Raw genomic sequence first — 19094 nt, 5'->3', positions numbered from 1 at the left:
TTTGTTTTTTAGATTAGTGCTGGCTTTTTAGGACTGTAAGCTCAACGAGTATTAAAAAAAGAAGTTGGCCCCAATAGAAAGTGTGCCGTATTATACAATGTCATTGACACAATGTACGTGTGTTACTTTAATGTAGAAAGTTTGATGTATTTATCTACACATACAAGTACACTAAAAGAAAATGGGTTTAATACCCAAACACAATTTAACTATAACTGCTAGATAAACTGTTGGAAATATTTTTTTCTCCTGTAACAGTATCTTTTGTATAAAAGGTAAATTAAAAAGAGAGATTCTTAATTTGACAATGATGATACTTTCTAATCTACTTTAAGAGGTTTATGTCTCATGGAGCCTTAGTTTACATTATACCATGCAACACTTAAGACATGTGAGTTACAGTAATGGTTTTAGTCTATAATATTTATTTTGTATTATGTATTCAGGGCAGTATGTTTTTTTTTACATTTGAGTAGAACAGAGATATTATAACACAGACTCATCTAAACAGAAAACTCAAGACAGCTTTGGCATTTGAAATTATAGCATTGGATCAAAGAAATGTTTATTTACAGTATCTACATTTGTGGCCTACAAATTAAGTATAACTCAGTCTTATTAAACTAAGCTCTTAAAAAAATTAAGCTGCTCACTACACTACAGGCATGCTACTACAGGCAGAGCATATATCCAGATGAAATAACTTTGGAGGCTTTGGGTGTTCTACCATTTAACATTTTAGGTAATTATTTTTAATATTAAATTCACGGCTCATCTCTCCCCACCCCCAGCTCTTGGCAAATGAATATCAGGAATGAATGTCGACAGGATATTGTTATGAGGTTTCCACATGAGCACAACTACTTTTGTAAACCAAGTCCAGTTTATATTATGGGACATGGAGAAATGTCTTCCACCCAAGAATTCACTCCAAGATTTCAATTCTTGTGATTTACTACCTCACACACTGCTGCCAGGTCACACTCAAAAGGGACAGAGGCCACAAAGAGCCAAATGGCTAGAAAGTAAACTTCCCTTAGGGGCAGAAAGGTCCAAATGACCCCTGTGTAGGACAGACTCCCTGAGATAGATTACAAATTCTTAGGACACAAAGAAGAAACTCACTTACTTTTGCATCTCGCTGATGGGTTTGAGCACAAGCCATGATCGGCTAAGTTTTTACCTAGGGACTTAAATAAAACTAGAGATGCAAGTCAGGGTCTAGTTATGCAACAACATGGAGCAGGGGGGTCTGTGGAGACTGCTTGGGCCCAGAAAGTACACATATTACAAATGATGGATCTAGGGCTGTGATGGGCATGTTGGCAAAGCTCCAGTCCAGTTCCTAGAATGACTCAAGTTCAAGAGTTCATAAAGTCATAGCAACTCTCAATTAAGGACTCTGCCTCAACCCACAGGTTTAACCCACAGGCTCATATTTGCTGAGTTCTATGTACGTCCCATCACTTAGAACATAATACCATAGTATTCTGTCTCAAACACTAGCCAGTGACTATTACATAGGGATTAGACGGTTAGGGACTCAGATCCCTGTGTGTCATTTTCAAGGTTATCAAACAACTATTTGCATGTCTTTAGAAAATATTTAGTAATTGCTGCCTTCTTTTAATAGCTGTTAATATTTCCATTTGCTATCAATTTTGATAGAACAATATTTTGCCATGAATAACTGTGTGTGTGTGTGTGTGTGTGTGTGTGTGTGTGTGTGTGTGTATGCAGTAATGCAGTCAAAAGCTCTACTCACGACCTGAGTTCGATTCCGACGGAAGTCGGTTTCAGGTAGCTGGCTCAAGGTTGACTCAGCCTTCCATCCTTCCGAGGTCGGTCAAATGAGTACCCAGCTTTCTGGGGGGTAAAGGGAAGACGACTGGGGAAGGCACTGGAAAACCACCCCGTAAACAAAGACTGCCTAGAAAACGTTGGGATGTGAAGTCACCCCATGGGTCAGGAATGACCCGGTGCTTGCACGGGGGACCTTTACCTATATATATATATAATGAGCAGTGAGCCTTCAGAAAGATACAGTGAGGGAAAAAAGTATTTGATCCCCTGCTAAATTTGCCCGTTTGCCCTCTGACGAAGAAATGACCAGTCCATAATTTTAATGGTAGGTTTATTGTAGCTGTGAGAGACAGAATAACAACAGGAAAACCCCCAGAAATCCAGAAGACAAAAGTCAGAGATTGATGTGCATTATAATGAGTGAAATAACTATTTGATCCCCTATCAACCAGCCAGGTTAGGGTTAGGGTTCTGCTGTCGACAGAAGCAATCAATCCATCAGATTCCAAACTAGCCACCATGACCAAGACCAAAGAGCTGTCGAAGGATGTCAGGGACAAGATTGTAGACCTGCACAAGGCTGGACTGGGCTAAAAGACTATTGCCAAGCAGCTTGGTGAGAAGGTGACAACCCTAACCCTAACTGTCAACCTCCTTCAGTCTGGGGCTCCATGCAAGATCTCATTTTGTGGAGTTGCAATGATCATGAGAACGGTGATGAAGCATCCCAGAACTACACGGGGGGAACTTGTCAGTGGTCTCAGGGCAGCTGGGAGCATAGTCACCATGAAAACAGTTGGTAACACACTACGCCGTGAAGGACAGATCTTGCAGAGACCGCAAGGTCCCCTTGCTCAAGACAGCACGTGTACAGGCCCGTCTGCAGTTTGCCAATGCACATCTGAATGACCCAGAGGAGAACTGGGTGAAAGTGTTGTGGTCAGATGAGACCAAAATCGAGCTGTTTGGCATCAACTCAACTCGCCGTGTTTGGAGGAGGAGGAATGCTGCCTACGACCCCAAGAACACCCTCCCCATCGTCAAACATGGAGGGGGACATATTATGCTTTGGGGGTGTTTTTCTGCTAAGGGGACAGGACACCTTCACCACATTGAAGGAACGATGGACGGGACCATGTATCGTCAAATCTTGGGTGAGCACCTCCTTCCCTCAGCCAGGGCATTGAAAATGGGTCGAGGATGGGTATTCCAGCATGACAATGACCCAAAACACATGGCCAAGGCAACAAAGGAGTGGCTCAAGAAGAAGCACATTAAGGTCCTGGAGTGGCCAGCCAGTCTCCAGACCTTAATCTTATCAAAAATCTGTGGCGGGAGCTGAAGGTTCGAGAAGCTACACATCAGCCTCGAAATCTTACTGACTTGGAGAGAAGCTGCAAAGAGGAGTGGGACAAAATACCTCCTCAGATGTGTGCAAACCTGGTGGCCACCTACAAGAAACGTCTGACCTCTGTAATTGCCAACAAGGGTTTTGCCACCAAGTACTAAATCATCTTTTGCAAAGGGATCAAATACTTATTTCACTCATTATAATGCACATCAATCTCTGACTTTTGTCTTCTGGGTTTCTGGGGTTTTTCCTGTTGTTATTCTGTCTCTCACAGCTACAATAGACCTACCATTAAAATTATGGACTGGTCATTTCTTCGTCAGAGGGCAAACGGGCAAATTCAGCAGGGGATCAAATACTTTTTTCCTTCACTGTATAATTGAATGTGTCATGTTATACTTAGGTTTTACTTCAGTCCTGTTTTTAGATTTCTGATTGGTTCTACAACCCTAATCCTATTGCATTGTTTATTGAATGTCCCATCCTGTTGATTGTATTGACTCACTTTGTGTAATCCGCCTTGAGTCCAAGTGAGAAAGGTGGACTATGAATAATATAAATAAATAAAAATAAAATTGTCCATAGCAGCCTCTTTTTAGTTTTTTTTAATATACTGTACATGCATCTATTCTCTCTCTCTTTTTTTGCTGTTTTTTCATGGGTGTGACTATTTTAAGAGGTACTAGGTTGGAGTCTATAGGCTGCAAAAGGATCACTTTTATAAAAGGGAGTTTCCCACTGCAGCCTCTTGTTGTCACACCACAAAATGTTGCTTTTCAGAGTCAGAGCAAAAACTAGTAAGGATGGGGTGGTCTGTCAATTTCTCCCTTTTCACGACAGCCCCCGCACTTATTCCCATATTGTTATGCAGGTCACCTGACACCCAGGAATTGCTTTTCAATTATGTGAGGGTGGGTAGAGAGCTCTCAGTAGAAACAGAAAAGATCCTTTTGGTAACCTGTTTCACTCTTCCTTTATACAGGAAGGGGAAAGGGTGATTTCTCCCAGTTATTCCTTCCCAGTACAGCCCCCATACCGCATCCCATATTGTTCCTGTTACTCAGGATTAGCTGGGGGCGGGGGCGAGATAGTTGCAGTGGGAAGCACAAAAATCCATTTGGTAAATTCTTTGTTAACTCTTGCTCCATGTAGTGTTTTTGTGAGGAGGGGAATTTCATTTCCTGAAATTCACTTTTTTTAGATATCCATTGATTCTTGAGCACATGAAGCTGCCTTATACTAAATCAGACCCTTGGTCCATCTAAGTCAGTATTGTCTACTCAGACCAGCAACGGCTCTCTAAGGTCTCAGGCAGGCAGAGGTATTTCACATCACCTACTTGCCTAGCCCCTTTAACTGGAGATGCCGGGGATTGAACCTGGGACCTTCTGCATGCCAAGCAGAGGCTCTACCACTTTGCCACGGCCCCTCCCCATAACACATGAAGCCACCTTATACTGAACCAGACCCTTGGTCCATCCAAGTCAGTATTGTCTACTCAGACGAGCAGCGGCTCTCCAGGGTCTCAGGCAGGCAGAGGTCTTCCACATCACCTACTTGCCTAGTCCCTTTAACTGGAGATGCCAGGGATTGAACCTGCCAAGCAGAGGCTCTACCACTGAGCTACTGCCATTTCCCATCGCTTCCCCCTAGTGTCATGGTGCCCCCCCAATCATATTTCCTTCCCATGTTCCATTCCTTCCCTGTCATAAACCCTTTTTTGCCTCCAAAGTCTGGTAACGCTTAACTTGCCACACCCCTTCCTCTTCTTCAGATATAGAAAACTCTTCACCAGAATTCTTCTAATCTTCCCTTTGCGCAAGTATGAGACAAAACCCCAGATTTAAAAAAAATATATTAAGTAATATTCTGCTGGAAATGGGCCAGCAATTACCAGCCAATGGATTTCTTGCTCCTGGCAAATGCACAGACTTTGGTAAACCTCCAGGCATTCCCCCCTCCAACTACCTAATCTCCTGAAATTCTTTACCTACCCTTCCCTTAATCCCCCCCAAATATAACAAAGCATCTTAGCCTTGCAGTTCATGCCCCATCCCCAGCTATGTCAACCCAGCAGTTTTACTACTCATATAGAGGATGGTGCCGAGTTGTTTTCTGTTGCTCCAGAAGGTTGGACCAGAACCAACGGGTTGAAATTAGATCAAAAGAGTTCCCGTCTAGACATTAGGAAGAATTTTCTAACAGTTAGAGCGGTTCCTCAGTGGAACAGGCTTCCTCGGGAGGTGGTAAGTGCTCCTTTCCAGGAGGTTTTTAAGCACAGGCTAGATGGCCATCTGTCAGCAATGCTGATTCTATGACCTTAGGCAGTTCATGAGAGGGAGGGCATCTTGGCCACCTTCTTCTTCTCCCACTGAGTTCGGAGTACATCTTCATCAGCGGTTTTGTCGTTCCTATGCTCAGGGAGGCAGGATCCAAAAAACCTTTGCTTCCTGTCACATGTGCTAGGACCACCCTCTGATATCCAGTTCTCTTCCTACCTTAGAGGGAGAAGCAGCATTTGTGGTTAGCTCTGTAGCAAACCTTTCCTAGCCTTTGCACTTCAATAATTATTCCTGTCTAACTTTATTTCTGTGTTTTTTCTTAGTCCTTTTCCTCTTGTATCTATTGTTTTCCCTCGTCTTTGCCTCTGTCTCCCCCTCCCCTCCCCCCTCCATTTACAATATGTCTGAGAGTGGAGATAGGGCTTCAGAGGAATTAATGTCAGGAGACGAGGAACAAGTTGAAGGACTCCTCCCCCCCCCGACAGCTTTCCCTAGCAGCGTCCAAGAGCCGCGAAGAGGGAGAACAGGTGAATCGGTCCGATTTGCAGGCGGCGGCACAAAAACGAAGCCTCCAGCTGGGAGACATTCAAAACGGCGTGGAAAAAACGGGCACGGACAAGATGGCCTCCGCAACTCCCCGTTCGGCCTCTAGAGGTTACGAGGGCTAACTTGATCCCAGTGATGCCGGCTCCTCTGGAATTCATGCGACTGGGACTACCCCGGGTAATGTTGAAAATGTTCATTTTTTAATTGCAGAAGGGGGGAGGGCAACTTAAGTCTGATAAATTTAATGCGGCAGGCATTGCGAGAGGAGTTGTCCCCACAAGAATTGTTGCTAATTTGGGCAGTCACAAGATCCAGAGCCTCATCCCCGGGTTCCAGGGCTTCCATCCACTCTGAGTCAGAACGTGGGGAATGCTCCAGCGACACACGCCATGCTTGGCCAACTAAGGCAGCAAGGAAGGCACCATTGTCCTCTTCCAGCAGGAACAGGTCCACTTCTCCCTCTTCTAGCGATAGAGAAGAGGGTGAGTTCTCCTCAGGAGAAGACAAGGAGGGGGAGGAGACTCAAAATCAGGATCAACAATCCCGGTTATTTGTCGGGGAAGATTATCAGGCGTTCCTGAGCAAGGTATTGGCAGCCTTAGATCTTCATGAGGATGAGGACTCAGAGGCTTCCAAAAGTAAGGCTAAGTTTAGGGGCATGAAGGAATTCTTCACCAGACTGAGGACCCATACCCGGGCTCTGCCTTTTCCTGAATACTTTGAGGACCTTCTCAAAAATGAATGGGAGAAGCCTCTCTCTAACAGACAGCTCCCCACTGCTGTTAGAAGAATGTATAATGTAGAGTCCCGAGCTTCTAACCTCCTTCAGGTTCCCTTAGTTGAAGCACCAGTCGCTGCTCTGCAATCCACCGGCTTACTTTCTGAGGATGGGGCTGGCAACATCAGGGACCCTCTAGATAGAAAAGCTGATTATGCTATCAAAAAGGCCCATGAGGCTTCAGCCGTATCCATACAAGCATCAGCTACAGCAGCATTGGTGGCTTGGGCATCCATCATGTGGATCAGAAAAATAATTGACTTGACTCTACAAGACAATAAAAGGGTTCTGAGTGTTCTTAACAGAGTTCTGAAAGCAGTAAATTTTATGGAGGACGCCACTCTTGATTCCATGACTATGTCAGCCAGGACACTGGCAGTTTCCTCTATTTCTAGGAGGGCACTTTGGCTCCGGTCCTGGTCAGATTCCAGCCACAACAACACTTGGACAAGTCCAACAGATTTAGTGAGAAACCCGGGAAACAATGACTGCTGGGACAGTCCGGTGGGAGGAAGACTCCAGCTTTTTGCCAATACCTGGGACTCCCTTCACCCAGACACTTGGGTGCAGAAGATTATTCACGAGGGATACAGTCTAGAACTACGCAAATCCCCCCAAAAAAACCCTTCTTTCTCTCCCCCTCCGCTTCCAAACCGGACAAGATAGCCTGCAGTCAAGCAGCCATAGACCACCTGCTTCAAATCAGGGCAATCGAACCAGTCCCCCAGACAGAACGATGCGCCAGGGTATACTCCATTTTCTTTACCGTTCCGAAGAGAAATGGAGATTGGCGCGCAATCCTAAATCTAAAGCATGTCAACAAATTTATCCGGCTCAAACGTTTCAGGATGGAGACACTCAGGTCCATCATAGAGGCACTCCGTCCCCAAGTGTTTCTGACGTTGATGGACCTGACGGAAGCATATTTACACATCCCCATGTACCCTGAGCACCGAACGTTTCTCCACTTTGCATACAACCTCAATCACTATCAGTTTTGGGCCCTCCCGTCTCTCATCGGCCCCGAGAGTCTTTACCAAGGTCCTGGTGACGTTGGTGGCTCACCTGAGAGAGGTAGGGATCCACGTCTTCTCATATTTAGACGATATCCTGATGAGCACTCCTTCAGAACAACTGTCCTAACAGCACACGGAGACCATCCTCTGGGCTCTAGAGCTCCACGGTTTCCTGGTAAACCAGATCAAGAGCACCCTCTCTCCGTCCCAGTTCATCCATCACCTGGGGGTGTTCATAGACACGAACCAGAATGCAGTCTTCCTTCCGTCAGACAATGTTTCCTCCATTGTCAAATTGACAAGGACAGTGATTCTTTCCAAATCATCCGGCCTGTCGTCCTTAGTCAGACTGCAGGGGAAAATGGTGGCATGCATAGGGATTGTGCCATGGGCTCACCTCCACATGAGGGACCTGCAATGGTTTCTCAAGCCATTTCAACTGCAGATAGCTCAAAAGAGGAACCCACGCCTCACCGTCCCGAGACAAGTGAAGGACGGCTTAAGGTGGTGGACCAGGTCCAACAACCTAGCCAAGGGTCAGAACTATCTCCTGATCACCACGATCCAGATTTTCACCTATGCCAGCTTGGAAGGCTGGGGGGCAATTCTGCAGTAACAAGTAGCACAGGGTTGTTGGACACCGGAAAAGAGTCACCTCCACATAAATTGGCTGGAGTTACGGGCAATCCAGAAAGCCTTGATAGAGTTTCAGCCAAGAATCGAGAACACTCACGTCCTGCTGAGAACGAACAATGTCTCAGCAAAAGTTTACATAAACAAGCAAGGCGGGTCTCGTTCCTCCTCCCTTCACGCAGAAGCCATAACAATTCTGAATTGGGCAGAGGCTCACTTGGCGTCCATCAGGGCAGAGCGAATAAAAGGAGTACTAAACGAGCAGGCAGATTGGCTCAGCCGACAGCAGGTGGACAAGGGGGAGTGGTCCTTGAAGAGAGAGACCTTCCTTCAAATAATGGAGAAATTCAGAAGACCCATCATGGACCTCTTCGCAACAGGGGAAAATCACCAGCTCCCAAGGTTCCTGTCAAGATTTATGCATCCAAGGGCAGAGGGAATAGACGCACTGTTGTCCCCATGGCCACGGGGACTCCTTTATGCATTTCCACCTCTACCAGTGATCTCCAAAGCTCTACGAAAAATCAGACAAGAGGGCCCTAGTCATCTTCATAGCCCCTTGTTGGCCCCGATGACCTTGGTTCGCGACACTGAGAGAGCTATCGATCCAGGAGCCATGGTCCCTACCTGCAGTCCAGGACTTTCTCCAACAGGGCCCCTTACACCCAGATCCAGCCTGGTTAAAGCTGACCGCCTGGCTCTTGAAAGGTCAAGGTTGCTAGAGACGGGCTATACCTCAGAGGTCGTCGACACCATGTTGGAAGCCAGGAAACAATCCACCAGGCACATATATGATTTTTCCTGGAAGGCCTTCACTAGATGGTGCGAGAGAAAACATACTGATCCAGTGACCATTTCCACTGGCAACTTGCTTGACTCTCTCCAAGAGGGATTAGCTCAAGGGCTGAAGGCATCTACTCTCAAACGACAGGTGACGGCGATCGCGACGGTTGTTCCCCAACTGGATGGCTACCCAACGTCAAGGCATCCCCACATAGTCACTTTCTTGAAAGGAGCCTCGGCCATCTCTCCTCTGACAATTCATAGATTTCCGGCTTGGAGACTTCACGTGGTACTCCAGGCTCTGACTCGACACCCATTTGAACCCTTATGGGAAACTTCCCTGGGTCACCTTAGGATGAAAGTTCTCTTCCTCACGGCTGTTACATCAGCTAGAAGGGTGTAGGAACTGGCGGCTTTGTCATCTAGAAAAAGCCTCTGCGTCTTCCACGCGGATAAAGTAGTACTACGTCCAGATCCGGCCTTTATCCCGAAGGTAAATTCTAAGTTCCATAGACAACAGGAACTCCATCTTCCATCCTTTTGCCCTCACCCTTCTCATCCAAAGGAGAAGAACTGGCACACGTGAAAAGAGCTTTACGCATCTTTTTGAGAAGGATGGAACCTTTCCGGCACTCGGAGTCTTTATTCGTTTCTATTTCATCACCAATAAAGGTTGCAAAATGTCAAAGGCAGCTATCAGCAAGTGCATCAAACAGTGTATCCGGCTGTGCTAACAAGTTAGCAACATACCAGTGCCGTTAGGAATTACCGCTCACTCAGTCCGCAGCGCCGCTACTTCAGCAGCATTTGATGGCCATGCATCCGTGGAAGAAATCTGTAAGGCTGCAACCTGGTCAAGCCCTTCTACGCTCATAAGACACTACAAGATAAATGCCTATTTTTCATCCGACGCGGCATTCGGCAGGAGAGTCCTCCAGAATGTTGTATCAAATGATCAATGAAGACTCCCTCCCAGTGAACGTCAGCTTTTGAAGATCCCACTGATGAAGATGTACTCAGAACTCAGTGGGAGAACGGAACCTTGGCTTACCTGTGAAGGTTCCTTCTACACTGAGGGAGGTGTACATCTTGCCCACCCAAGGTGAAGAATGGATCAAGATGAAAAATGACAAAGTGTCCAGATAAAGCTGAATTTAAAAAAATAATAATTAAAAATTGGGAAACAATACGTTATATATAGGAATAATAAATAAGGGGAATTAGAATAAAGTATTTTCATGTTCTACTTGTTACTAATTATTGGTTTTAAGCTGTGCTTTTTGCAGTGGCTGCTCCTTGTTCTTTTGGGTGCACATCTGTCTGTTTTTAAAAATTCTGCTATGGAAGTCCTCAAACTGGATATCAGAGGGCGGTCCTAGCACATGTGACAGGAAGCAAAGGTTTTTTGGATCCTGCCTCCATGAGCATAGGAACGACAAAACCCTCTGATGAAGATGTACTCCTCCCTCAGTGTAGAAGGAACCTTCACAGGTAAGTCAAGGTTTCGTTCTCTTTATTCCCCCTTTTTTTTAAAAAAAGAGGATTTTCACTTTCATTTCTCTTCCCCTCCTTCCCCTTATCTCTTCGAATTTTTATTTTATCAAAACACGATTAGAAACTGACTCCCAATTCCTAAAAAGAGGAAACATGAAACAGTTTATTAGATTTTGGGAAGAAATTGGGTAAAGAGGAATTAATTTATGTTAACAACCATAGCTCTGTGCAAGAAAGGAAAGGCTACGAATTCTCCCTTCCCACTCATGCTGTCCTCATGCTGTATTCTGCATTATTCCTAAGGATCCCCTAATGCAGGGGCTGCAGTGGAAAGGGACAAAGATTCCTTCTGTGAATTTGTTGTGTTCATGGTGTACAAGATCCAAACCAGTGTCCTTAGGAATGTGTTCAGCAGTATATGAAGTATTGCAAAGGCTAAACATGTTTTTAATCTTAAATGCTTGGAAGCCCTGAATCTTAGAAGAAGAAGAGTTGGTTTTTATACGCCGGCTTTCTCTACCACTTAAGGAAGAATCAAACCAGCTTACAATAGCCTTCCCTTCCCCTCCCCACAACAGACATCCTGTAAAGTAGGTGAGGCTGAGAGAGCTCTAAGAGAACGGTGACTAGCCCAAGGTCACCCAGCTGGCTTTATGTGTAGGAATGGGAAATCCAACCCGGTTCACCAGATTAGAATCCGCCGTTCATGTGGAGGAGTGAGGAATCAAACCCGGTTCTCCAGATTAGAGTCCACCCCTCCTAACCTCTGCTCTTAACCACTATACCATGCTGATTCTCTTAGTTCTGCGTTAAATATTCAGGGGGAAAATTGGTTGATTTTACAATCATTTTCTTCTCTAAAGATGGCCCTCCATTGCACTGTTTTCTTGCTTTTTTTCTACATATGTACCTGTTTTTCCCTCATGGAAACCAACCTAATAGGAATATTTTATGATTGCTTTCAGAAGCTGAAAGATTTCTTGCCTTTTGTAGACAGCTGAGGCTTTTTGTCTTGTTCAGCATTCCTTATACACATGAGACTGCAGTGTTGCATACAGAAACAGCAGTGCTGTAAAATGTGGCCAATGAGTCACTACAATAGATTTGATTTCAAAAGAGAGCATGTTCTTTTGTTCTTCATACTTGTTCAACTCATCTGTTGTAGATCAGTATACAAAGGGTAGCCAAGCATGGAATTAAAAATAGAAAAATGAAGCTGAGAAAAAAGGAAGGGGGGATAAGAGAAAAAGCTTCTGGATACAAATTTTAAACATATGTGAATGGACAAGCTAATATTGTACATGTCTGGCTGGAACATTCTAACATTTGGTAATTCCATGTTGTTGCCACCAGTGACACATGGAATACTGTGAAAATAGTGGACATATCCTGTATCTTGTATGCAGATACAAGGGTTATGTTTATATACATTTGGCAGCAAATATGTAGTTAATGGATGTATTCAACATCAGTCTCAGAGCTGAGATGCCTTGAAGGAGTTCTTACCAGTGTAGATACAACAATATACCCCTTCTCATTGTGTATGTGAACATTCACATATTCTCTCTCTTTATTTAGGTTTAGAGAACTTCCAGTTTGCTGATGTGATGTGCTAACTTATCTTCATACCCTGATACTCATCCTCCACCTGTTCTGGGTTGGCCAGGTGCTTTTGCTAACCAGTGTTTTCTGTGACCCTCTTTGCCCATTTTCTGTAATTACTGAGGAGAAACGTCTTCAACATGGTGTCCTTCAGGTTTTCTACAATAGATCATTTAAAGTGTATAGTGTATATATATTCCTCTAGAACAGTGGTTCTCAACCTTTTTTGCTCCATTCCCCCCTTTCACCATTGTTCAGAATATAATTCCCCCCTTCCCAAGATAGTCTAACTAAAATAAATAAATAAATAAAAACTAAAATTTTACAGATTGCACATAATCTACAGGACATCACACTTTCCTGAATAGTGGTCCAAATCTCCCCCCTCCCTGAAACCTTAAAATTTCCCCCCTGCTCTAGAAGAAGGAGGAGAGCTAGTTTTGTGGGGGAAAAGATAATAAAAAAGAGATTAGGAGAGTGGGGTAGGAGGAAGAGAACAATATTCTTCCTTCTGCATTGTCTCCTCCAGCCACTTTGTCTGTGTGATAGGAGGTGTAGACTTTTCCATTATGTGACTGCTCATTCAAGCAACAACTCCCTCCATTGGCTTATTCCTGCAATATCTACTCAGGCAGCTCAATCCCAACGAGGGAGGGTAGTTCTGCTGGGGACTGCACCTCCCCACTGCCTCCTAAGTGGCTTGCTGCCAAGCAGAGCAAGCTGAATATACAACCTCAAAGGAAACCCCGTGGAACTCTCCGTAGAGTTCCAGAGGCTACTCCCGCCTTTTTGCAGGCGTAACTTGGCACCTGCAAAAAGGGGTGTTTCCTGAGCTGAAAAGGCTTAGGAAGCTGAATAATGTTAGCTGTCTCCGGGAACATGCCCCTTTTGATGCCAGCACAATCTATTGCGCCGGGAAAATGCTGCTGGTGAGGCTGTGTTGAGTCCGAGGCTCGCACTGCCGTGCGGCTCCCCAAAGCCAGTGTAAGTGCCCCTGTGCCAGCGTTAGTGCCACTTTAGCTGGCACAAATGGCACTAACGCTGATGCGGAGGTCTCACTGGCTCCTATCCCCCTTTGGAACCCCCGTTAGGATCGCTCTGTTAGAGATGTACAGTTTCTGGAAACGTTGAAGCCACGGGGGAGGGGGGATTTCTTCAGAAATTTCTTCAGGAAAAAAATAGAAATTTTGAGAAAAATTGAAAAGGTAAACAAATTTTACTACAAATTTTACTACAAGTGGGAACTTGCAAAGGCTTGCTGGGTAAATTTTATTTTCCTCTCCCCCACTATTTTCTCTTTGCCTTCCTTGAAAGCCCCCCCATAGCCTCCCCCTTTTCTTGCCTCCTTCTCTCCTTCCTACCTGCCAACTAACCTATCCTTTATCTTCTCCCCATCTTCAGTTTTCTACCCTTCCCTACCCTGGCATCCTATATCCAGGAAAACTATTCCCTTGCATGGAGCTTGGCCAGGCTGGGTACCGCTGGCCGCCTTCCCTCAAGTGGGCCTCAGCAGTGCAGGGCTCCACCATCTCCCTTGCCTCATGCAGGGCTCAGCCACGCCAGGTTCCATTGCCATTGTAATCTGCCTTGCAGTATGCAGGGCCCGGCTGGGCGCCCTCCTCTGCCAGCATGGTGTAGTGGTTAAGAGCGGTGGTTAGGAGCTGTGGACTCTAATCTGGAGAACCGGGTTTTATTCCCCGCTCCTCCACATGAACGGTGGATGCTAATCTGGAGAACTGGGTTGGTTTCCTCACTCCTGCACATGAAGCCAGCTGGGTGACCTTGGGCTAGTCACAGCTCTCTTAGAGCTCTCTTAGCCTCACCTACCTCACAGGGTGTCTGTTGTGGAGAGGGGAAGGGAAGGTGATTGTAAGTCGGTTTGATTTTTCCTTAAGTGGTGGAGAAAGTCGGCATAAAAAAACAACTGTTCTTCTGCCTTGGGCCAGGTACCTTGTGCAAGGCTGGGCGCTGCTATCTGCCTCGCCTTGCCTCATGCAGGGCTGGGCACCACCCTGTACCTTTTGTCCTTTCACAGGTCCAGTCTTTGCATTTAAGTATCCTCTGTTTGGCTGACTTGGCTATTGGAATATATGAGGACCCATGATATTCACGGGAGGGGGGATCTGTTCTCCCTGTTAGCTTTGACCCACCATATCATCTCCACAGCTGCCACTTTACATTATATTTAAATTAAAGGTAAGGGGGGGAAGGAATCCCCCCACAAGCATCACAGTTCTTGTTCCCTCCACACACCTTGGTTGCAGCTGCCAATAGCAAGCACAGTGCAGCACCCAGACTGTGCTACAAGGCCTGCCATGCTCCGGCACCCTCCACCTGCCTGACGTTGATGCTGGTGAGCCCAGTGCAGCTTTCATGGGTTGACTGCTGTTGATAGAGTTTCTAGGTCCCTCTTCACCACCGGCAGGAGGTTTGGGGGGTGGAGCCTGAGGAGGGTGGGGTTTGGACAGGGGAGGGACTTCAATACCATAGAGTCCATAGAGTGCCAAAGCAGCCATTTTCTCCAGGTGAACTGATCTCTATTGGCTGGAGATTAGTTGTAATAGCAGGAGATCTCCAGTTAGTACCTGGAGGTTGGCAACCCTAGCTGTTGAAGAGTAGCAAACAGCCAGGATGAGTCATGCAAGGCACATTGTCGCAAGTCACAAGGTGGTCAGCTTGCAACTGTAATAGAAATTATCGCCTAAAACTGTATACTTTACATAGACATCTTCGTACAATACATTTTCAGTAAAATATTGGCTTTAAAGTCATTTTACTCATTCCAAAAGAGACAATATTTCACTGGCATTTCCAAAATTCATGTTCTTTTTTCCTTTGGAAGAATTAGAAAAAAGTCCTGGGGAGGGGGGAGATTTCCCCCCCTCAGTTCTCCAGATGAGGAATAAAGGAGAAATATACTTCAGGAAATATTCAACAATGGTAATGTTAGAATTAACCCTGGGGATTTAAAAGAGAAATGTATGAGGGGAAGGAGGGGAAGGCAATTTGATTAATAGTGGAAGGCTGGTAAGAAAAAAGGAAGAAGAAATTTGATTAGTAGAAGACTGGTAAGAAAATAGGAAGAAGAGGGAAATTATGATGATAGTAGCCTTTTTAAAGAGTGCATCCAGTACTGAAATATCAAAAAGAAGCTACAGAAGTGGATAGTGAGAGCAGAAGAGCATTTTTGTGGTACCCATGTAAGTATTTTCTTAAGAATCATGTCATGCTTATCCATTTTATTCTCTGTTTTCACCATCTTATGATCTTATGGTATGTATATTTTTAACATTAGATTATTACATCTAATTCTACAGTATTGTTAAATTCCGGTCTATGTAAAGTTTGAATGTTTATTGGCAGTTTGTCATTATGAAATCCTTTCATCATTGTGGGTATAAGCAAATATTTACATGTAATAATGTTTCAGTGTTGCGCACCTTGTCTTGCAGTGTATGTGTTTGTGTAGGTGTGCACATAATCTTTCCTGGACCTGAGATTCCTAAATTCTAATGGAATGTCTATAGTATCTAGCACAGGCTGTTATCAGGGCTTGCTTCCAAATAAGCGTTCATAAGATCAGTATGCCAGTCTTCCACAAATTCTGCTGTCTAGAAGCCAGTGGATCCGATAATTAGCAGTGACTCATCTTAGAGGAACTTGCATACACAATATTGCTTCTAATGGAGTTCCCCAAGAGACAATAATCATTTCTGTTGCTTGTAAAAGGTTTGTGATGTATTCAGGGGGGAAAAACAAAAACAAGTGCCAGTATTGTGAAACAGAAGTAGTGGAAAATATTGATTTAGTAATATGTCTGTTTATATGACGTGTCTCCCTTAAAACGTTGTGAAATTAAGTCAATATATGTTTGATCATCTTGTTCAGTATTTGCTTGATCATCTAATTCTTGATTGTCTAACTCTGTCACTATCTTCCGACAGCAGATCAAGACTTTTTTATTTCATTTGGTGTACCCTAAGCTTTTATTGGTGGTGTGGTTAAGAGCAGTGGTTTGGAGTGGTGAACTCTGATCTGGAGAACCAGGTTTGATTCCCTACTCCTCCACATGAGCTGCGGAGGCTAATCTGGTGAACTGGATTTGTTTCCCCACTCCTACACATGAAGCCTGCTGGGTGAGCTTGGGCTAGTCACAGCTCTCTTAGAGCTCTCTCAGCCCCACCTACCTCACAGGGTGACTGTTGTGGGGAGGGGAAGGGAAGGTGATTGTAAGCCGGTTTGATTCTTCCTTAAGTGGTAGAGAAGGTTGGCATAGAAAAACCAACTCTTCTTCTTATATGGGGCAGGCTTAATCATGTGCAACAATCTTCCCTAACCTCCCACATACGTTCCCTGTTTGCCTGATAGCACAGCTGCCATTGGCAGCTCTTTAAAGGGTTTGCTTGGTGATGTATAGGAGCTGTGCATTGTCTGGTTGTGTGAGCTCGTTTGTATGTTTATGTTTTTTTTAATATGTTTATATAGATTTTTTGTATTATTAAATATTTATTTTTCCTATTTGTTATTTGGGTTTATATCTCGCCCTCAATCCCTGGCCAAAGCCGTGCTCAGAGTGGTGTGCCGACGGTTCTGGCTGGTCTCACGGTGGTTGCTATACTCTTACCTGAGTGCCATCTGCTGTAATTTTAGATCTAAAATTACAGCAGATGGCACTCAGGTAAGAGTATAGCAACCACTGTGAGACCAGCCAGAATGGTTGGCACACCCACATAAATGGTAACAAAAATAGGTGGGTGAGGAGTAGGGTAGGGAGGCCAGAACAGATGACACCTGTAGCTGCCCTCAACTGTTGGCCTAGAGGAATAACTTAGTTTTACAGGCCTTGTGGAACTCTTTCAGGTCCCGCAGGGCACTGATCTCATTTGGGAGGGAGTTCCACCAGGCCGGATTGAGGACAGCCGGACACTCCTTGGGCCGAGGACCACCAATAAGTTGTTATTTGTAGAGTGTAATGCTCTTTGGGGGGGGGGGTTATTTATACATTTTAAATGTTATTTTAATGTTTACATGTTTTAATACCTGATGTTAACTGCCTTAGTGACCCTATTTGGGTGGGAAGGTGGCATATAAACGTTTTCAATAAATAAAGAATTCCTGAGTATGATCTCTATTTTCAACAATTTCTGTATATTTTCCCCTGTCTGCTTCCCCATAGAAACGCTCAAAGGGCCAGGTGCTGTTTGACAAAGTCTGTGAGCACTTGAATCTCTTGGAGAAGGACTACTTTGGGCTAACGTACAGAGACATGGAAAACCAGAAGGTAAATCAGCATTTCAAAGATGGGGAAGCTGTCTAAAATCCAAGCATAAAAACCTAACTGAATGGTTGTGTGATGCATTTGTGAGAGTCATCAGGCTTAAAAACTGTTAACTGACCAACAGTTAATAATTTATTTATTTATTTGCAAAAGTACAACTTGCATGTATAAAACAGGACACTGCTTCATTGGCCTGCTCCATATTACTTAAGGGGCAGGGGGAAAGTAAGTGTTGTCTTGTATATTCGTGTTCTTTTGAATTTATTCAGGTACCCCACAGGTTAAAAGAAAATAACCATATGTACATTGAGTTTTGCAATGTAGCGTAATATTAAAGCACAGAAACAGATTTATTATTGCTACTAATTTTCTTTCAAGGCTCACATTACTTTGACAGTGTTTCTCGGATGGTGCTGACAGATGAAGTTCAGTGAACTATGAATATGCATTATCCATAGTGACAGAGCCTAAGAAAGTAAAACGCTTGCAAAAAATGAGTTGTTCTGTGGCGGCCTGCAGTAAATGTGTGGAATGAAACACACTGTATTTTGTATTGGGAGTGGATAGCCTATTTTGACTCGTGCTTTGGCTGGGGTGGGACCAGAAAGGAAACTGTGCTTCCGTATGTAGACCCCACACTGATCTGTAAGGTACTGGATGGACCACTATGGGTAATTTTTAAGTTAAACAGCATCTGTTTCCAACATCCATATTCAGCGTAATCCACCGTAGGCAGACACAAACGTTTTTGTTTTTGTTTTTTTAAGTGCATGTTCTTAGGTATAATTCTTAAATTACAATTGGGTTAATGCTGTGCAATTAAAAACTAAAAGGTGACTCACAAAATAAAACAAGATAAAATCATAAAATCAAGCTACTAAAAAACTCCGCTCTTGAAAAAACGGAGCATCAAAGCACATACAAATCCAGATAATACAAGCACATTCAAAGCCCAGGGCCCAAAACATCTGGCAACCTAAAAGGTCCTCATAACAGTCCTCAGGCTAGAAGCAAGTTATAAAAACAAGTAAAAAGATCAAATCCCTAGTTAAAATCCTAGGTAAAAAGAAATGTTCTGGTGGGATGCTTAACAGAGAACAGGGTAAGTGCCAGGCGGGCCTCAAGAGGAAGGGCATTCTACCTCTGTAGGTCAGGGAGACAGAGAGCAGGGCTTTTGAGAAGGATATCAGCTAGAGGGTGGGATAGTGTGGAAGGAGGTGGTCTTTCAACTACCTTGGCCCTAAAGAAAGTAAGCACCCACTGGATATGATGCAGCCATTTTAGGTCCTGTTGTTTTCAGTGAGAATGTAAAGCATGTGTTTTGTCTAGCTTTCTCTCCCCAAAATCACTGGTGTTTAACTTTTGCCCTATAACTATTTTTTTGTTTTGTTTCATTTGTTGTTAATTCGAAATGCAATGTTTGCTGTGCATCTAATTCACATAGTTAAAATACTGCTTTTCAGAACTGGTTGGATCCAGCCAAGGAAATAAAGAAGCAGATCCGAAGTAAGTTGTGTTCTGGTATTTA

General features: G+C 44.3%; 1 protein-coding gene across 1 annotated transcript in view; it reads left to right on the top strand.

Moving 5' to 3' along the window:
- The window catches only part of EPB41L3 (erythrocyte membrane protein band 4.1 like 3), a 106090-nt gene that overhangs the window by 19103 nt on the left and 67893 nt on the right, over positions 1-19094 (top strand). The window contains exons 3-4 of the mRNA XM_056854824.1: positions 17465-17569; positions 19030-19072. Coding sequence (XP_056710802.1) covers positions 17465-17569; positions 19030-19072 — 148 coding nt within the window. The remainder of the gene's footprint in view (positions 1-17464; positions 17570-19029; positions 19073-19094) is intronic.

The sequence above is a fragment of the Euleptes europaea genome, chromosome 8 (genome assembly GCF_029931775.1).
Source record: "Euleptes europaea isolate rEulEur1 chromosome 8, rEulEur1.hap1, whole genome shotgun sequence".
Lineage (NCBI taxonomy): Eukaryota > Metazoa > Chordata > Lepidosauria > Squamata > Sphaerodactylidae > Euleptes > Euleptes europaea.
The sequence above is the reverse complement of the archived record's forward strand: the minus strand, read 5'-3'. Positions and strand labels throughout refer to the sequence as shown.